Here is a 17672-nt window from a genome sequence, read left to right on the forward strand (position 1 = left end):
GCAGTGCTGATTAACCAGATTATTTATGTCCAAGCACGAGTTCAGTCGCTTTTCCTTCTCCAGAAGCTTGTTCTTTCCACGAGTTCCAGAGAAAAATGAAAGTGAGGATTAAAAATAGAAGAAAAAATAAATAAATAAATTTGCTATCTCCAATGGCTTTTGCTTCTGGCACTTCCAGAGCTGTTCCTTGTTTTGTTTGCTTGATTTCTTGCCTTTTTGTCTCCCTCTTCTCAAGAGTGAACTGCAAAGGTCAGACACTACCACAGCTCTGAGTGTCTCCTGCAGCAAGAGCTGCTCTCAGATCTTGGCAGACACAGAAACCAGACAGTTCCTTGAGCGAGGTCACAGTCCAGGCTCGGGAAGATCCTCCCGGAGCAGCACGGCGGGAGCAGGACATGGGAGCCCTGAGTCACAGATCTGGGAGCTGCCCTGGCCCAGCTGGGGGGGAGATGCTGAGCTCCCAGGGAAGGGGCACATCCAGGGGTAAATGAACTTGCAAAGTGTCCATGGTGGGAGAGGAAAAGAAGCTCAGCTGCTCCACAGAGAGAGGGAACCACATAAAACAGCTCATGGGTGAGGAAGGAGTTTCTGAACTGAGAATCCCAGAAACACAGAACTATTTAGGTTGGAAAAGCCCTCCCAGTCCAACCTGTGCCCGATCCCCACCTTGTCACCCAGCCCAGAGCACTGAGTGCCACATCCAGTCATTCCCTCAACACCTCCAGGGATGGGGACTCCACCACCTCCTGGGCAGCCCCTTCCAATGCCTGACCACCCTTTGCATGAAGAAATTCTCCCTGCCCTGGGTCTTGCTGGGGAAGGGGAGGTTCAGCCATCATTGCTGGAGTCCTTTAGAGCATCCAGAGTGTTTTCTCTTCAAATGGATCCCAACCACAGAATCATGGAATGGTTTGGGTTGGAAGGACCTTCAAGATCATCTCATTCCATGCTCTGCCATGAGAACCTTCCACCAGCGAATCACAGAATATCCTGAGTTGGAAGGGACCCATCAGGATCATCAAGTCCACTCCTGGCCCTGCACAGGACACCCCAACAATCCCACCCTGTCCCTGAGAGCGTTGTCCAAACTCTCCTTGACCTCAGTCACTGAACAGTTAAAGAGTTGTGTCACAGACTATGATTCCACAGTGTCACATCCCCCTTTCCCAGCTGTGGAGGGTGAGAACTTGCTGAAGCAGCTCAGGTTTGTGTCCAGCCACCTCGAAGTGAAGCCCAGCTCCAACCTGGTCCCAAACTGGAAGCAGATGGTTGCTCGGGGCTGCCAGCCCACCCTGCTTCTCTGCTGAAGGTCACTCCTACCCCAAAGCACTTCCCCCCCTCTCCAGGGCTCCCAAAGTTCCAAAAGCTAAAAGAAACCAGCTACCCCTGCCCCGGGCTCTCTGCTTTGGTCTCAGCCTGGCACAGATCCTGGAGCAGCAGTTTGGGATCTTCTAGGAAAGGAAAAAGCTGTTCCTGTCAGATCCAGCTCCTTCCCAGCTCTCCATGATGAAGTGACAGCTGCCTACACACCCCAGGTTCTCACTGCTGTGGTTTCATCCCCAAACTCCCACATTGGTCCTTCAAGGTCTGTGGAGGAGGAAACCTTGGCACTGTCCCCCTTGGCTTTTCTCAAGTTCAGCTTTTCTAGGTGAAAAAATATTTTTAAAATCTTGTTTCAAAACCCCTGCACTGTAAAGTGCTGCTGTGAGGGACCTGTGTGACCTGGACAGCAAAGAGCTCAGCTCTAAAGTTTTGGGTCTGCTCAGCAGCTCAGGATCAGCCAAGCTAAAAGTTGTACCAGTGGCAGAAAAGAACCCCCAGTTTGGTCCCTCCATCACTGTCTATTCTGGGTGACAGCCGAGCCCCAAATGGAACTGGTGGCAGAAGACTTCCACCTGCAGATGCCAAAATTTTGTCTTAGGAGGCTGAGGGGACCTTCTCCCTCTCTGCAACTCCCTGACAGGAGGGTGGAGCCAGGTGGGGGACGGGCTCTGCTCCCAGGGAACAAGAGACAGGATGAGAGGAAATGCCTCAAGTTGTGCCAGCAGAGATTCAGGTGGAGTATCAGGGAAAATTTCTTCATGGAAAAGGTGTAAAGCATTGTAACAGGCTGCCCAGGGCCGTGGTGGAGTCCCCATCCCTGGAAGTGTTCAAAAAACATGTGGATGTGGCACTTGAGGAAGTGGATAGTGGTGACCAAGGTGGTGGTGGATTGATGGTTGGACTTGATGATCTTAAGGGTCTTTTCCAACGTTAATGACTCTTAAATTGTCTCTGTGTCACATCTTCCCACAGCCAAATGCCTCACTGGGAAGGAGAAAGATGGAGTTCCGGGAAGCATGTGCAGTGTGGGAGGGACAATGGTTTTGGTGGCCCTTGCAGTGGCACAGAGGGGGGAATTCCGTGCTCTGGGAGGGTGATGACCACAAATGTCAATGCTGGGAGCCCTGGGAAGGAGGTGTCTCCACAGGACAGGACAGCTCTGTGTGTCCCCTCTCCTGCCATGGAAAAGGATCCTCAGCAGGAGCTGAGGATGTTGATGAATTACAAAATGTAGGGAAACACTTCCTATTTTGTTAATGAGTAAAACAGGATCATGGATGGAAGATAAAGTGGGAATTCAGCTGGATTCATTAGACTGTCAGTGGAGTGGAAGCTTTCACAGCTTGAAGTGAAAAACTGTTCTGGGAACACATGAAATCAAACCAAACCAAATTGGAAGTGGATTGCAGGAACCAGCTTTAGCTTAATAAAAGAATGGACTAGACCAGACCTAGAAGGGCTTAGAGGATTTGATAATGAGGAGAAAAGACACAAAAATCGTGGAAACAGTGAATTTTGAGGCCTGTACTTCATCCCTTGCCCTGTTAAAGAGCACACATGGTGAATGAGCTACTGCTTCAAGTAGCTAAAACTGAGCTTAAAACACTGGGAGGAGTTGACTGAGTGTAGTTGGTCTTGGCTTCACTCCCCTGCCATAAAAACAAGTGAATTTAAAACACAGGATGAAAAGAGGGAGCAACAAGTGCAAAAGAAAGAGCGATTTCTGTGCATTTGCTGTTTATAGCAGGGAATGAGTCAGTCTGTCCCAGCAGCTTCCAGGAGGACCCTGCTCAGGCCTCCAGCAAATCCCCACCTGGAAACTGGAAAAAGCCTCTGTACATTGGATATAAATAGACATTTTCCAGACACATGAGGACAAGAGCTCAGACTTGCTGGACAGACATCGCCCCACAATGTACAACTGCCACCAGCTTTTATTATCATTACTTAGAATCTGACCTTATTTATGGCAAATGTGAAGAACTAAAATCATGGAAGAAAGGGAAGGGCTTGGAATGTTTATATACTGCAGGCTTCCCTATTGCATGCACTTCACTGGGGTGTTGCTTGCTGAAGCTTTCCCTACTCCTCCTCCCAAATGGATAAATGGATAAAGGTCATCTGTCCCAGAGACAGACTCTGCTTGATGTGGAGCACAACAAGATTAACATCCCAGGAAGGCTGAAGGCCAGGACAGGCTGACTTGGTACCCAGTGATGATGATGATCACTCCAGTGGGAGTCTGGGTTTCTCCCATGGGAGTTTTCCTGGGCACTGCCATCTATCACGACCTTTTATCCCAACACTTGTGTCCCTTCCCCAGTCAATACAAGGACAGTGCTGCTTCCAGGTTTCCCTAGTCCATGTGGGATCATGGCTGAGGAGGATTAATTCTTCCCTGGACCCAAGAAAACACAGGTGATGGAATGAAAAGCCAGCTGCTGTTGCACACCGAGAGTGATCCAAGCGTGGAGATCCTTGCTGAGCTCCCAAGGAAACTCCTCAGCTGCAGCCTCCTCACAAAGGGACTTGTTATCCATAAACCTGAGCTTCCTAAAGAGCAGCTGAAGGAGTTCTGGGCTTTCCCTACAAAACCACAAGGGATTTCTGGGGTGTCAGTGATCCTGCAGTGCCTGCAGCTGCTCCCTGGATAAGCCACGGGCTGGGGAGGTCACACATGGAATATCTGGAACAAGGTGCTGTGCTGGAAGGAGGCCCCGTGAGGAACAATTCCAAAGGGTTGGAAACACATTTACAGGAGCACTGACCATGAATGCTGCACATGCAAGATGGTCTTGGTAGCTTTGACCCATCTTTGGTTCTGGGATTATTTATTTGGCTCTGTGAAACTGCTTTACCAAGAGTAAAAGACAATCCTGAGGGGATTACCTTTTCCTGTGGGGAAAAGCCTTGGCAGAGCTGGAATCCACTAGAAGTGAGTCCAACAGAAAGAGTCAGTCACATGAGGAGCAGCTGAGGGAGCTGGGGGGGCTCAGCCTGGAGAAAAGCAGGCTCGGGGGGGACCTTCTCGCTCTCTACAATTACCTGCCAGGAGGCTGAAGCCACATAACAAAGGACAGGACAAGAGGAAAGGGCCTCAAGCTGTGCCGGGGAAATTCAGGTAGGAAATCAGGAAGAATTTCTCCATGGAAAGGGTTGTATGGAGCCAACAAGAGGAGCACAAAGCATAAAGAAGTGAGGTAAAACTCAGGGTTTGGTGCAGAAAGCTCAGTCTGGCTGCTGGCACCAAGAGAGGCCATTTGTGGACCACAGAGCAAGCAAAAAGTCAACAGATTTGTTGTACTCACAGGCTACTACAAGAAAAAATTGAGTGTAGGCAAAAATTGCATGAATATGTTCAAAAGAAACATTTTCCATTACCTACAGGGAAAGACATTTTTGGAGAGATGTCTCAGGCCAAATGTATTTCTGTGCTTGAGGCATCAGCTGCTCTGGCAGGTGCCCTGAGAAAACAAAGTGCACTTGTGGGCATCCAACACTGAGAGACACTCTCCTCTGCCTGGCACTTGGGCTGAGTTCAGCCCCAGAGGTGTTTGACAGGAAAATACAACTCTTTTGGGTTGGTGTAACCAGGAGGGCTCCAAAGTCTACAGAGCTGGTGCTTCCAGCTGGGGAAAATCTGCAGGAAAGCCATGACAGGGAGCTCCAAGTCCTTGGAAAGAGCTGGAGCTGCTCAGCTAAAGCTCAGTTCCACAGACTGGAAATAAAGGAAAGACAGGAGGCAGAGAAAAGTTTGGCAAGTGTGCCCTGCTGCCAGGATAGAGGAGGAAATTCAAGGATTTCCTGGAATGATGATGTGCAAGCAAAGCTGCCCAACTTCAGCTGCTCAAAGCAGCAACCTGAGGGTGCTGACCCGGGGAATAAGGAAGACTCATTCCTGGAGGGGTTCAAGGCCAAGGCTGGACAGGGATTGGAGCAAACTGGTCTAGTGGAAGGTGTCCCTGGCAGGGGTGGAAGGAGATGAGCTTTAAGGTCCCTTCCAACCCAAACCAGTCCCTCCTTGAGGAAGACAGGGGTTACCTGTGACCAATCCCACTCCATGAGTACGATGTGGATCCATAAACACAACCATTGCTGCTGCCAAAAAGGTCCAGCAAGGCCAAGTGCTGGGTCCTGCCCTTGAGTCACAACAACCCCTGCAGTGCTCCAGGCTGGGGGCAGAGTGGCTGGAAAGCTGGAGAAGGCCCTGAGGGTGCTGGTGACAGTGGAGGGACATGAGCCCAGGTGTGCCCAGGCAGATGATTTTTGCTCAGTATGGCACCTGAAACAGTCCTTGTTGAAGGGCTCAGTCACCTGCAGCAAAACCAGGGCCTGGAGTTTCCTTTCTCACTTGTTCCTCTTTCACCACCACAGTGGGCTGGTGTAAAATGCCAAAACAGAGAAGGACCTGCTAAAAAACAGCCCCAGAGCCAGAACCTCCTTTAAGTGTTTTTATTTTGTTACTACTGTTGTTGTGTTGGGCAAGTGAAGGGGACTGGGAGCAGGGACACCTTTGAGAGGCACCTTCCAGAAGCAGTTGGACATGGCTGTGGTGCTGCCCACGTGTTCCTCAATCAGGATGAAGCCCTGAACACAACAGGGCTCTGCTAAAATCTGCTCCAAGTCCTCACTGACCAGCTCAGCTCCCGATTGTGCTGGAGCTTCTTGAAGCCAGGGACTCGAAAACATCACCCCTGGGAACGACTTGGTAGGAAGAGATATTTTACAGGGCCTGTGATGGCCCCCAAATATTTTGTTGATAAGGACTTGGCAGGTTGAAGTTGTAAGAAAGGTTTTCTTTCAACAGATCAGTTGGTTTGATGTGCTCTGCAGGGCCCAGGAAAATTTTTTAAAGCAGAGTAAAGACCAGAGCAAGGTTTCTAATCTGTAACCTTGAGTCTTGGTTTTATTCATATGGTAACTCCAAGCTAATTAGGCTTAATCTTAGCCTAATTATAATGAAAACACAAACAACACTGTTTATGCATTAATGATCAAAGGCTCTGACCTGGGGACAAGTGAAACTCATGGATGAATTACTATTTGTATCCTACAAAGAGTGGTAGGTGCTGCACAAGGAAGAAAGGATGGTCCAAGCCTCCCAGAGACAGGAGGTCCATGAGGACATGGAACACAGGGCTGGAAGGGACTAAAGGGCTAGAAGTTTGCAGAGAAATTCTGTTCCTGCCAAGTGCAAGGAGGGGGGAAGGAGAAGATCTTAAATAAGCAGCAGGATCTGGGATGAGGCAAGGCCAAGAAGGCCAGTGAAAGTCCAGACGAGTTTTTGATGTGCTGGAGAAGCAAGAGCCAGAGGAGAGGAAGTTTGTGAATGGATCTGATTTGGGCAAGACGCAGCATTAACCAAGGCCAAGAGCAAAGGATGTTGTGTTAATGGGGCTGTGGTGAGATAACAACTTGGCCAAGAGCTGGGAGGAAGAAAAGGTTGGATCCTTATGGCTGCAAACACTTGGGGCAGGAACAGGAAAACAGGAAGATGTTCATTGGCCAGAAAGAGGAGGAAAATCTCTCCCCACCACCTGAACTGCATCAGCTGAGACAAGTCCCCTCAGGAGATGTGCCTTCCCCTCCCACATTGTGCAGCTTCCTCCTTTAACTCTGCTCCCTCCCCAGCTCTCTGTTATCATTTGGATTCTGTCTGTCCTTCTGCACAGGACCTGACCCAGGCAAACCGGGCTTGTCAACCCGCCTGCCTCCACGGGGCTTTTGATGTCTGGAGCACAGACAGGCTGCTGAAATTTATGGTTTCCAAGGAAGACTGAGAGAGGGAGAAATTTATGTTAGGAAAATGTGACTGTCATCTTCGTTTATCTCCCGGGTTTGTAATGGAAAACAGGCATTTTATAAACACATCCTCACAAAGCCCAGCGTGAGCCGGTCCCTGAACTCCAACTTAACCAAGAACCAGCCCAGAAAGCCTGGCAATAATAATGGTAATAATGCAATAAATCACACCCCCAGCTGCCACATCACATCCCCATCACCTGGCAGGGGAGAAAGCCCCCTGTAGAGAAGCAAGGCAGCAGCATCACTTCCCTCTCCCATCCTTCGTTCTGGATCAGTCTTTGGATCCTTCAGACTGACCACAAACACCCCCCAGTCTTTACATATCACACAGGCAGCAAATAAAGTGTAGAGCTACTTGGATTCCCCAAAGATCCTTCAAAGTTCAGGAAAGCCCATCCTCAACACGTGGATTACCTGGAAACCTTCAGCTGCAGATAAGGAGAGCAGCTCAAGCTGGAAGCAGTTAAGCCACTCAAAGCGAAAGGCTCAAATCTGTATATTAAATACAGACAAATTTGCATTCCCACTAAATGTTTGTTTGCAGTCCTTGGCAACTCCTCTGAACTTTTGAATTTACAGCTGGAAACAACAAAGACTCTGCTTCAGACACCCCCATTCCTGGGGGCTGTTTGCAAGGAAACCTGCGACTTGCATTTAGGTAAAAGAGCATCTATTTGATCTGGCACCAAACAACCCCAATTCACCTCAATTTCTGCACTTCACACCCAACCATTTCAAAGTATTTAAACCAATTGCAAGCATTCAGCCAGGAAGTTTTTCCATACTCACCCTGGAGGAAGTGGTGGCACTACAGCTCTATGTCCTGCCCTACAGTGACTGTGGCTGTGGAGTTATTTATGTGCTTTTCCTGACTTCCTCTGCCACTGGAGTTTGGTTGCAGAGCTGCAGGATTACGTCTGCATCTCTGAATCCTCCTTTCTCAGCTGGAAAGTCTCAAGTTCCAAGCTGGGATTCCCTCTCCACCCCCTTCTCATGGACTTAACCCTCCTTCTGCTGGAAGTGCCTCATCAACACCACCAAAATCTTGGGTACAAAAGGAGGTGGGATGGCAGAAGTTTATGAGGAAACACTCATATTTTCTTAGATGCTCCCTGTTTATTAACTCTGTGCTGTAAGAAAGCTCTTATTAATGATGGTATTTTTAATTATGGACCCTCAGAAACCAGTCCCAAAAGATTAGGAATTTCAGTGCTTTTTTAAATTGTTTTTGCCTTGAATTCTTTCTCTTAGGGTCTTGATCAGCCCCACCCCTCCTCCCTTGGTTCCCAGATCACCCAGACATTTGCTGTCATCCACAAACAAGGTCTGTGCACAAGAACCCACCACTTCTCTGTTTCACTGGTCCCAAAAAAAGGACTTTTAGCTCAATTTAACCCTCATACATTGAGAACTTCAGACAAGAACATCTGAGCAAGTGACAGACAATCGCTTGACACCCTTCCTGATGTACTTGGTACCTCCATATGGGCATCTGTTTTCAGCTCATCACCACGGAGAAGCCTTCTAGGAGAGGTTATTACCAACATTTCCCTAATTCAGGAACAATTTTTTCACCAAAAGGGTTGTCCAGCCCTGGCACAGCTGCCCAGGGCAGTGGTGGAGTCCCCATCCCTGGAGGGATTTAAAAGCCATGTGGATGTGGCACTTGGGGACATGGGTGAGTGGTGGCCGTGGCAGTGCTGGGGGATGGTTGGTCTCCATGGTCCTAAAGGTCTTTTCCAACCAAAATGATTCTATGAATTTAGGATATTTCACATATTATTGGCTTGTGCTTTCTGGCGTAGGAAGAGAACAGAGGGAATATTTCCTGATAAATGGATCCAGTGACCATGGACTGTGTGGATCCATCGCTGGGAGCCTGGACAAGCTGCAGACTGTGGGAACCAGGGGCATCCCTTGGGATAACCCCTGCACACCTATCAGAGTGTGCCAGGCTGCCACAGATCCCAGCACATTCTCATTCCTGTCACAGGTGAGGAATCCACCAGCCAACACTTGGCATGGTCATCAATCCTCCTCCACACACTGTCAAACTCTCTGCCTCATTCTCCCACCTGGATTTACTGCTTTAAAGTTCCTGCAATTCCCTCTCTGCCAAAACTGAAGCTCTTTCCCAGCCAGTGTTTTCTCCCCAGGAGTCCAATCCGGGGCTTTTTAAACCTTACCCTCGACTCACCCAAATCTGCACACTGATCAGAGATTTAGAGCCAAGAGCATCAAGCAGCTCAAATCCAAGGACACACTTCTTCCAGGCTCCTTTCTGCGCAGCACAGAGCTGGGATTCCCAGCTCCACACTGGGAATGACACAGGTAAAACCCAAAATAAAAGCAAAACCACACAATGAAAACCTGCCTCAAAGTGTTCAGCCACTGGCTGTCTATGAAGCTTTTTCAGTGCCAAGTGAGCTGCATTTGCTCAAAGATTCAGCAGGAAAACTGTCCATCCATGCAAAGACATTCCAAGTTTTCTAAGGGAATATTCCTACAAAGCTGATTTTCTGGCAGAAAAAATGAATGCCTTCCACCTTTTACGAAAAGGAAAACAAAAGGAAATGATTCTTTTCGCTCACACCAAGGTGCACTCAGCCCTTTGCCACACAAGAAAATTCCCATGGCAACGTAGGAAAATGTCAGAGGGGGAAAGTGTGGAGATGGACTATTTATTTTTCTAAAATTACTGTTTATTTTTCTAAAATTCTGAGACAGAACCTGCCAGAGAAGCTCCTGCTTTCATTCTAATGGTCAATTTAACGAAACTCAGAGGATTTCCAGGCACAACCCAAACCAGATGTAAATCGCCCCAGATGTTTACAAACTACTTAAAAACACAGTAAGGGATAAACAAAATTTAAACAAAAAAAAAGATGAAAAAAACCCCAGATCTCCCCCTTGCCCCTGCCTACCTCCAGAGCTGCTGTTCCTGGGATAAACTGGGATATTTTTGGCACTATTGTGTGAACTTCTCCCTGGGAACCACCACGTTTCACTGCAGAGAGGAGGGAAAGGCAACCTGAGCGTGTGGAAAAGGAGGAATCAGACCAAAGCACCAAAACACTCCTCTTTTTTTCCCTGGACTCCTCACTCCTCTTTTAGGAACATTTGGGGTTTTTTTAAAGTTCTTTTGCTGAGGAGGCAGGAGCCCATTAGAGCAGGGGGATTAAGAGAGTTGAAGGAGGATTGAGTAATAAACTTGCTGTTAAATAACAGGAATTATGCAAGGCACATGTGTCCGAGGAGAGCACGGCGTTCCGGGAGGGGACACGGAGCTGAGCCTCACAAATCCCACCAGCGGGGCTGGTTAAATCAGTCCCAGTTGGGATGAGAGGAGAAGGGCCAACCCAAGAGGGCTGTGACAGGAATTTTAGGGAGAAATGGCATCAAACAGTGAGTTTAGCCATGGGCAGCCTAAAGTGGGGGTCAGCAGAATTCCCAGGAGCAGCTGCTGGGATTCACCTGGCGCTGGCAAAGGGAGGTTTCATTTTGCTGCCACGTGGGAACAGCAGGGAAAAATCTGGTTATTCAGTGAAAATGTTATTAATTAACAGCAAGCACTGAAAATGTTATTAATTAACAGCAAACACTGACTTTCCAACTGGGGCATTTTTGGTAACTAAGCCCAGTAAAGGAGCATCTTCATGTGCACAGAGTTAAGGTCTAAAATGGCTTGATTTGTCCTGTTAAGTGCAACTTAGAATCCAGCAGACCAAGGGTTTTATAAATAAATAAATAAATACATTTGTTGTATACATTATGAATATAAAAATAAGTAATATTTCTTGTATAAAATATTGTTGTATATCTAGTGTATATATTCTATGATTATATGTTTGTATTGATATAATGTACACAATAAACACTACATGTAGTATTTATAAATACTGTATGCGGTATTTATAATATAGTACTTATAATGTATAATATAGAATACATATAGTATATATAATATATATGGCATATATAGGATATCTAATATATAAATATGTATATAAACAATATCTATAGTGTATATAAATTATATGTGTGTATATCATATATAAAATATATTATATAATTAAGTATAAAAAATTATATAATATATATAAAAAATAACTACCTAACTGAAAAATAACTACCTAACTAACTAAATGTATCAAGCAAGCTGAAATGCACCTTTCAGCTACTCAAACACTGCTGGGCAGCTCCCAGGTTTTTTTCTGCTTTTCCCAGAAAGCCAGTGGTAAATTGAACATATAATTCCTCATTTAAAATCCAAATTATTTGCAATATAAGTCCAGCAGATCTGTTTTCCCCATGGGAACAATAAAAGAGTAAAGTCCCTTTGATTTCAGTGTCTTTGCTTCAGTTCTCAGATCCTGCTTGGCAAACAAAGCCCGGGGCATCTGGAAAATAGCAATCCCAAAGATTCCCAAAGCAGGGAATCAGTGTGGAACGTGGGGATGTTTATGATTTTCATTAATTTTTAAATACCATAAATACCCAGACCATGGAACAGTGAGGGACAAAGAAAACCATGTTGGACTAAACTCAGTTTTCCATCCAGGTTTTTGTTGTTCTGTTTTATAGAAAAAATCTGGAATGAACTATTAAGTAAAAGATTAAATAACATATAATCTCATAACCCAACACGATGGACTGTTTCATCATCCAGAGATGAAACTGGACTGTTTAATTAAACATTCAAACCCACAGATTATTAACTTGAGGGACCAGAAGAAATACAGAATTTTTCTCAGCCTCCTGGTTAATTAAAAAATCCATACTGATGAATTAAACCCCTTTAAAATAGATATAGGATATATTTTCTGCCTGAAATATAAAATTTTATTAAATATCATTAAAAGACTTTTTTTTTTCCTTTGCAAAAAGGAAATTTAGAAAAATTGAAGAGGAAGAAAAGAGGAGAAAACTTTGAATTCACCCAAGTTTAAAACCAGGCAAAATAATCAAACAGAGAGATTTAAATTGTATGAGAGGTTGTAAATGGGGAAAAACAGGTTCTCATCCAGTTCCATCCCATTTATCACGAGAAAGAAGAAGATTTGATTAAAAATCACCTTTAGAATGAGGAGTGTTGACTCTGCCTTGGCCAAAGTGCTTGTGGGCTCTGCACGGCTCCTCCTGCCTCCACTTGCTGCTGCTGTTCCTATTTTTGGGGCATAAAACACCCTTTAAATGAGTCAAACCTTGCTCAGCAGCAACCCCAGGTCTGTGTGTTTGTAGCAGAGCGCTGAACAGCCAGCTCAGTTTACCCAAATATGATTCCAGCTGAACGACTTCCTTATTCCCAGCTCCATCCAAGGAAATGAGCTTTGACTGCTGAGGGCTCATCTAAACCAGCAGAGCTTCCAGAAGAGCTTTGGGATCGCCGGGAATGAAAGGAACATTCTTACTCCTGATAATGGGAAACAGTTCTTGTTGAATTCTCGTCAGAATTTGCAGTGCCTGGATAATTAGGAATTCAGGAGGAATACTGATTGCTAACAGAAGTTGGTGTAGAGGGAGATCATGGAGTGATTTAGGGTTGGGGTTTTTTTTTTTAGGTATTGGTTTTCTCACTGTATTTTCTAACATGACACTCTGCATCCACAGAAGTGGATAATAAAATCCAGGGCCACCAGAGAATATTCACACACCAGGATCTCCACGAGGGAGACAAGCATCACAGCAACGTTTTGGCCACGAGTCCTTCCTTTACAGGCAAACTGTCAATACTGAAATGCCTAAAAACGCAGCTAATGAGGACATTCCAGTTTATTTGGGTCACAGGAGGGTGATGGCTTTTATAGATTTGTTTTGCAAGACAAAAATGCGTAAAACTAACAAGGAATGGAAGAAAGAGAAAACCAGGAAAGAAATCACCCACTCCCTCACTTTTTTTTAGACCAATTTCTGGCTGTGCAATCCATCAAAATGGAATATTTTGATTAGTTTTAAATCAGGACCATGGATGCCCTCAAGAATTCACCTTTTCAGGTGGGATCCAAGGACCAAGTAGGGCAACCAGAGGCTCTTCTCCCTCCCAAGCCTGGACACAGAAACATTCTTGCACTCAATCAAATCAACCCCATGAAAACAGGATTCTGCAGGTCACAAGGTGAATTAAAATCAATTAAATATAAAACACGCAGCTGATCCAAGTCTAACCTTACAAGAAACGTCTCCCTGAAGGCTCCTGGTCGTATGTTCTCAACTTCTCCTGGACAAAAGCAGCTTGAGGAGGAAAAGAAGAGTTAAAAATGTTGATTTTGGATGGTTTGTTGAGGGAAAAAGAACCTTATTAGTGACAAAGCTGTGAGTGACAGGAGACATAATGGGAGTGTGTTTCAAGTTGACCCACTGAAAGTTGTCTTCAAGGACAGAACCACATCTGTGGTCAACCAATACCAACCCGCCAGAACTCAGAGCCAGGCAAACCCTCAGAACCCCTGGAAGATGCTGATTCCTTGTTACCTCACAATATTTTTAGGATTTCTTAGTGGTTTTGTTATAAACTCTGTATGGACATAAATTCACCCTGCACAGAACCTCCCAGACCACTTCCCAAAAGGGAATTCACTCCCGAATGACTCTTTTGGGAATGACTTATTTGTAGGTGACACAGCTGTGATGCCCAGAAAACCCATCAACCATTCTTGGAGACTCTTCACTTTGAAGGACAAACACAGCTCAGACTCCTGTAAACATGGACATAACGTGGAGGAACGTTCCCATCTGGAGGACCTCAAAGTCTGGATGCAGTGGAGGATCTTACTGAGCTGCTCTCCTTACCTATTCCAATTGATTTGACACTCTCCATTCCACACTGGAGCAGATTTCCTTCTCCTGGGATCTACATCAGCTACTTCACCCCTTGATACACCTTTAGAGTCAGTTTTAGAAGAGAGTTGAGCCTGCAGCAGGTCTGGTGGCTAAAGGGAACCTCCTGAACTCAATCTCATGTCCTGAACTCAATCTGATCTCGTACCTGAGCTGAAAAATGCAAAGAGAACAGAATTTTAGTTGTACCACGAAACAGAGCAGAGCAGAGGGGGAGGATTCTCCTCCTCCATTTGACAGGACAAGGGGAATGGACTTAAAAAAAAATACTTGAAAAAATATGGATTTGAAAGAAAACAGGTTTAGACTGAATATTGGGAAGGAATTCTTCCCTGTGAGGGTGGGGAGGCCCTGGCACAGGTTGCCCAGAGAAGCTGTGGCTGCCCCATCCCTGGAAGTGTCCAAGGCCAGGTTGCACAGGGCTTGGAGCAACCTGGGCTGGTGGAAGGTGTCCCTGCCCATGGCAGGGGGTGGAATGGGATGAGCTTTAAGGTCCCTCCCAACCCAAACCATTCTGGAATTCTGTGTTTAACCAGCCACAGTAAAATGTACAGGCCTTGCTTATTTTTAGGCCTCTATTTGGATGCCAAGATCTTCAAAGATACCCCAGACTGAGAAACACTTTTATAAAAAGAAACTGAAGAGCAGCCAAATTCTTGGCCTGGTACAAACCCTGTGTTCCATAAGCTGTGGTTCAGTCTGCATTGTGCTCCTGAGTCAAGAGACATCCTAAAGAGAGGCAGGAATTTATACATAAAGTGTAACACTTCCCAGGGACAACATTCCCAGAAACTGGCTGGGCTTAACCCTTCTTTTCATAAGATAAAAAAAATCAAAATACAAGTTATCCTGAATTCAACAATATGGAATTTGTGGCTATGCCTCATTCATTAATTAAATTCAATGCATTATGAGCCATATATTGGCAACAATCATATAGAAATCAGCTGAAAATCAAATACAAAGCAACACCTTCCCCAGTAAAGTCTGTATTTTTCCAAAAAATCATTAAATAATAATCAGGTTACAGCCAACAGGTTTCCTTCCTACTCAAGCTTAGCAAATAGGAAAATGGTGCTTTGTTGAAATCAATACCAAATTTCCCAGAGGTTTCAGAGGACAGAGGGTTTCACCTTGCTCTGGATGGTGGATACCAGACTTTTGGATGGATGAATCCCAAACTGAGGCACTGCTGGACAAAGGAGGCAGGAGGAACTAAAAGGGAGAGAGCTCAGAACTGTTCACATTTACCATAAATTTCATAAAGTCATTGTATAAATATGATTTGCAGACTCCAAAGCTTAACCATCCCGTTTTTCTTGCACTGAAAATTTAGGTAATGAAATGATCTGAGATTGAGACCTTCCTTAGACACTTAAAGTGACTTCCAGTACAGCTTGCAAGTGGCATCAGCTCCTCCAGAACTCCACTCCTGCAGCCACCAGACCATCCTCACCCCACAGCAGAGCAACTTAAGAGCTGCACTATTCATAAATACACATTTATTTTCCATTAGAAATGCATAATTACAGCATTTTAAAGCCTTTTCCCCTAGAAAAGTAGTTAAGCAACAGTACAAACAAAATTGTTAGTCTTCTGCAAGTACAGTTTTCATTACACTGAACAGAAAACACCAGCAAAAGGCCAATACTTGCTGCCATGGGAATTTTCCTCTTTTTAAATATTTTTTCCATTTTTTGTTATAAACACCATAGCAAATAAAAAAAAAGCCATTTAAACAGTGAAAAATAGCTGAGCTCTGGAACTTTTCTATGTGGTAAAGCAAGTATTGCAAAGCAGCAATACACCTCCTAAGGTATCTGCAGACATTCAAAGGGCCTTTTTCACAGAAGAAACAGGTGAGCAGGAATTGAGTCTCACAGTTTGGATGCATTAAATCTCCTTCTGTCTTTTTGCAAGGTTTGGTGGGGTTTTTTTTCTTCCTCTTTCTTGATTTTCTGATTTTTTCTCCTGAAGGCCAGATCTTCACTGGTGGTGTGGTGCAGCTCCAGCTGAAGTAGAAGGGTGTGAGTTATTCCAGGTGAGGACAACCAGGCCATGGCTGGAGATGTCTGAGGTGTGACCATTGGTTTTAAGAGGTATTTTTGTCCTCTTGCACTTCATTTCTGCCTGTGGTTCACCCACAGCTCCCAGTGTTCCTCAGTTCCCTCACTGAATTTGGATTGCCCCGTGTTCTATCTGCATTTCTGGCTGGATTGCTGATTGAAGGCTGTCGGTGCCCTGCGAAGGGAAAGGGGACAGCAGGAAATCAAATCAATCTAAAAGTGCTTTTCATTGGTGTAACCACGGGAATGGGAACTTGTTGTACTAATAAGAAGTTCTCGTATGTCCCAGTGGAAAAATCCCAGTGCAAAATCCCCGTGGGTATCGGCTCTGTGATGGAGTGGGAATGGGAACACACTTACAAAGGCACCAAAAATAACACCAGGGGTCCTCCTGAAGGCGAAACAGACCTTCAGGCTGGAAGGAGAAGGCTGAAATAATGCAATTATGATAAAGATCTACAATGAGGAGCAGCACTTAGGAAACAATTATTCCTTCTCTCTTCCTCAGAAAGAACCAGCTCTAAATAAAGAAAACAAACCCTTTGTCTGGCACCACATGAAACTGTGGAAGGGCTGGGCCCAGCTCAAGGTATGGAGAGACACTGGGAATATGGAGCTGGATGAAAAGGCCACCAAGGGGATCATGGAAGAGCCAGGAGAGATTCCTGGAGTGACAGAACTGCTGAAGGTAAGGAGAGTAAAATTCCCTGTTGGCCCTGTGCTTGGAATTTCCCCATTGCTGCAGGATATGGTCTAAAAATGCTGATTTCACCCACTGCAGTCAGTGTTTATTTTGTGTAAAATGAGAATAAAGATACAACAGTCAACTTTTCCTCCAATAAAATCCTTCCTGCCAGCCTGATTTTCCTCACTTTCCAAGGAAGAACAGCCCTCATGAAAGAATTGACAGTAAAGACAATTAAAGACAATTGACTTCAGCTCTCAAGGGAGGTCTCCTTAAAAATTAAATTCCTCTCAGTGGGCTGACAGTGCCGGGGAAGGATAATCCACTGCAAAATCCCTTTTAGCCAAGTGACTTGGAGTAAGGAAAAGGAGCTGCTGACACAAACTCCATCCTTGGAGCTGTAAAATAAACTTAAGAACAGCTGGACTGGCTTGGAGAAAGCCCCTCACACCCAGGAAACCTTCCCCTGACAGAGCCAGGATCACAAGCACTGATAAAACTCCAAGCAAAGGGCAAGGATTTAATGATATTTCTCTGGATTTTCCTCCCTCACATTCCAGAGATCTGCCTGTGATGGATTTTCCCCCCATAAACACATCTAATATTTGCTTTATGTAACACCCTGGATACAGAATTACATCTCTGACAGTATTTCTGTTATGAAATAGTCTGATCTGAACTCCTGCTTTGTGCCCTCAGCCTTGGATCTGCAGGATGATCCACAAGGGTGGAAACTCCTCATTTCCCATCCTTCAGATTTTACTACACAGTCACAACTTATTTATTCAAATAAAAATACCAGAGGCTCAAAATCATGAAGTGCTGCTCCTGAATTAAGATTCTTTTTTTTTTCAAATTATTTCTCTTCATCTCTGCCTCGTTGTCAGTAATTGCACGTGGCTGCAAGACTTTTATCCTGTTCAACTTGAAAGGTGATTTGGTGTTTGCTTAAATTG

The 17672-nt window shown here is 45.2% G+C and overlaps 1 protein-coding gene across 6 annotated transcripts in view; it reads right to left on the reverse strand.

The window, feature by feature from the left end:
• BANP (BTG3 associated nuclear protein) overlaps positions 1-17672 on the reverse strand; it is a 159946-nt gene that overhangs the window by 31066 nt on the left and 111208 nt on the right. For 3 of the 6 annotated variants that reach the window (XM_050311719.1, XM_050311720.1, XM_050311724.1), the window contains 3 exons: positions 12399-16206; positions 12204-12292; positions 10053-10135 (listed from right to left, as the gene is read on the reverse strand). In XM_050311719.1, the coding sequence (XP_050167676.1) occupies positions 16135-16206 (72 nt within the window). In that variant the 3' untranslated portion in view covers positions 10053-10135; positions 12204-12292; positions 12399-16134. Of the gene's footprint in view, positions 1-10052; positions 10136-11927; positions 16207-17672 lie in introns of those variants that run through there. The other 3 variants (XM_050311723.1, XM_050311721.1, XM_050311722.1) reach the window with 3 other exon arrangements.

This window comes from Myiozetetes cayanensis, unplaced genomic scaffold, assembly GCF_022539395.1.
Source record: "Myiozetetes cayanensis isolate MyiCay16 unplaced genomic scaffold, myiCay2020 scf16, whole genome shotgun sequence".
Lineage (NCBI taxonomy): Eukaryota > Metazoa > Chordata > Aves > Passeriformes > Tyrannidae > Myiozetetes > Myiozetetes cayanensis.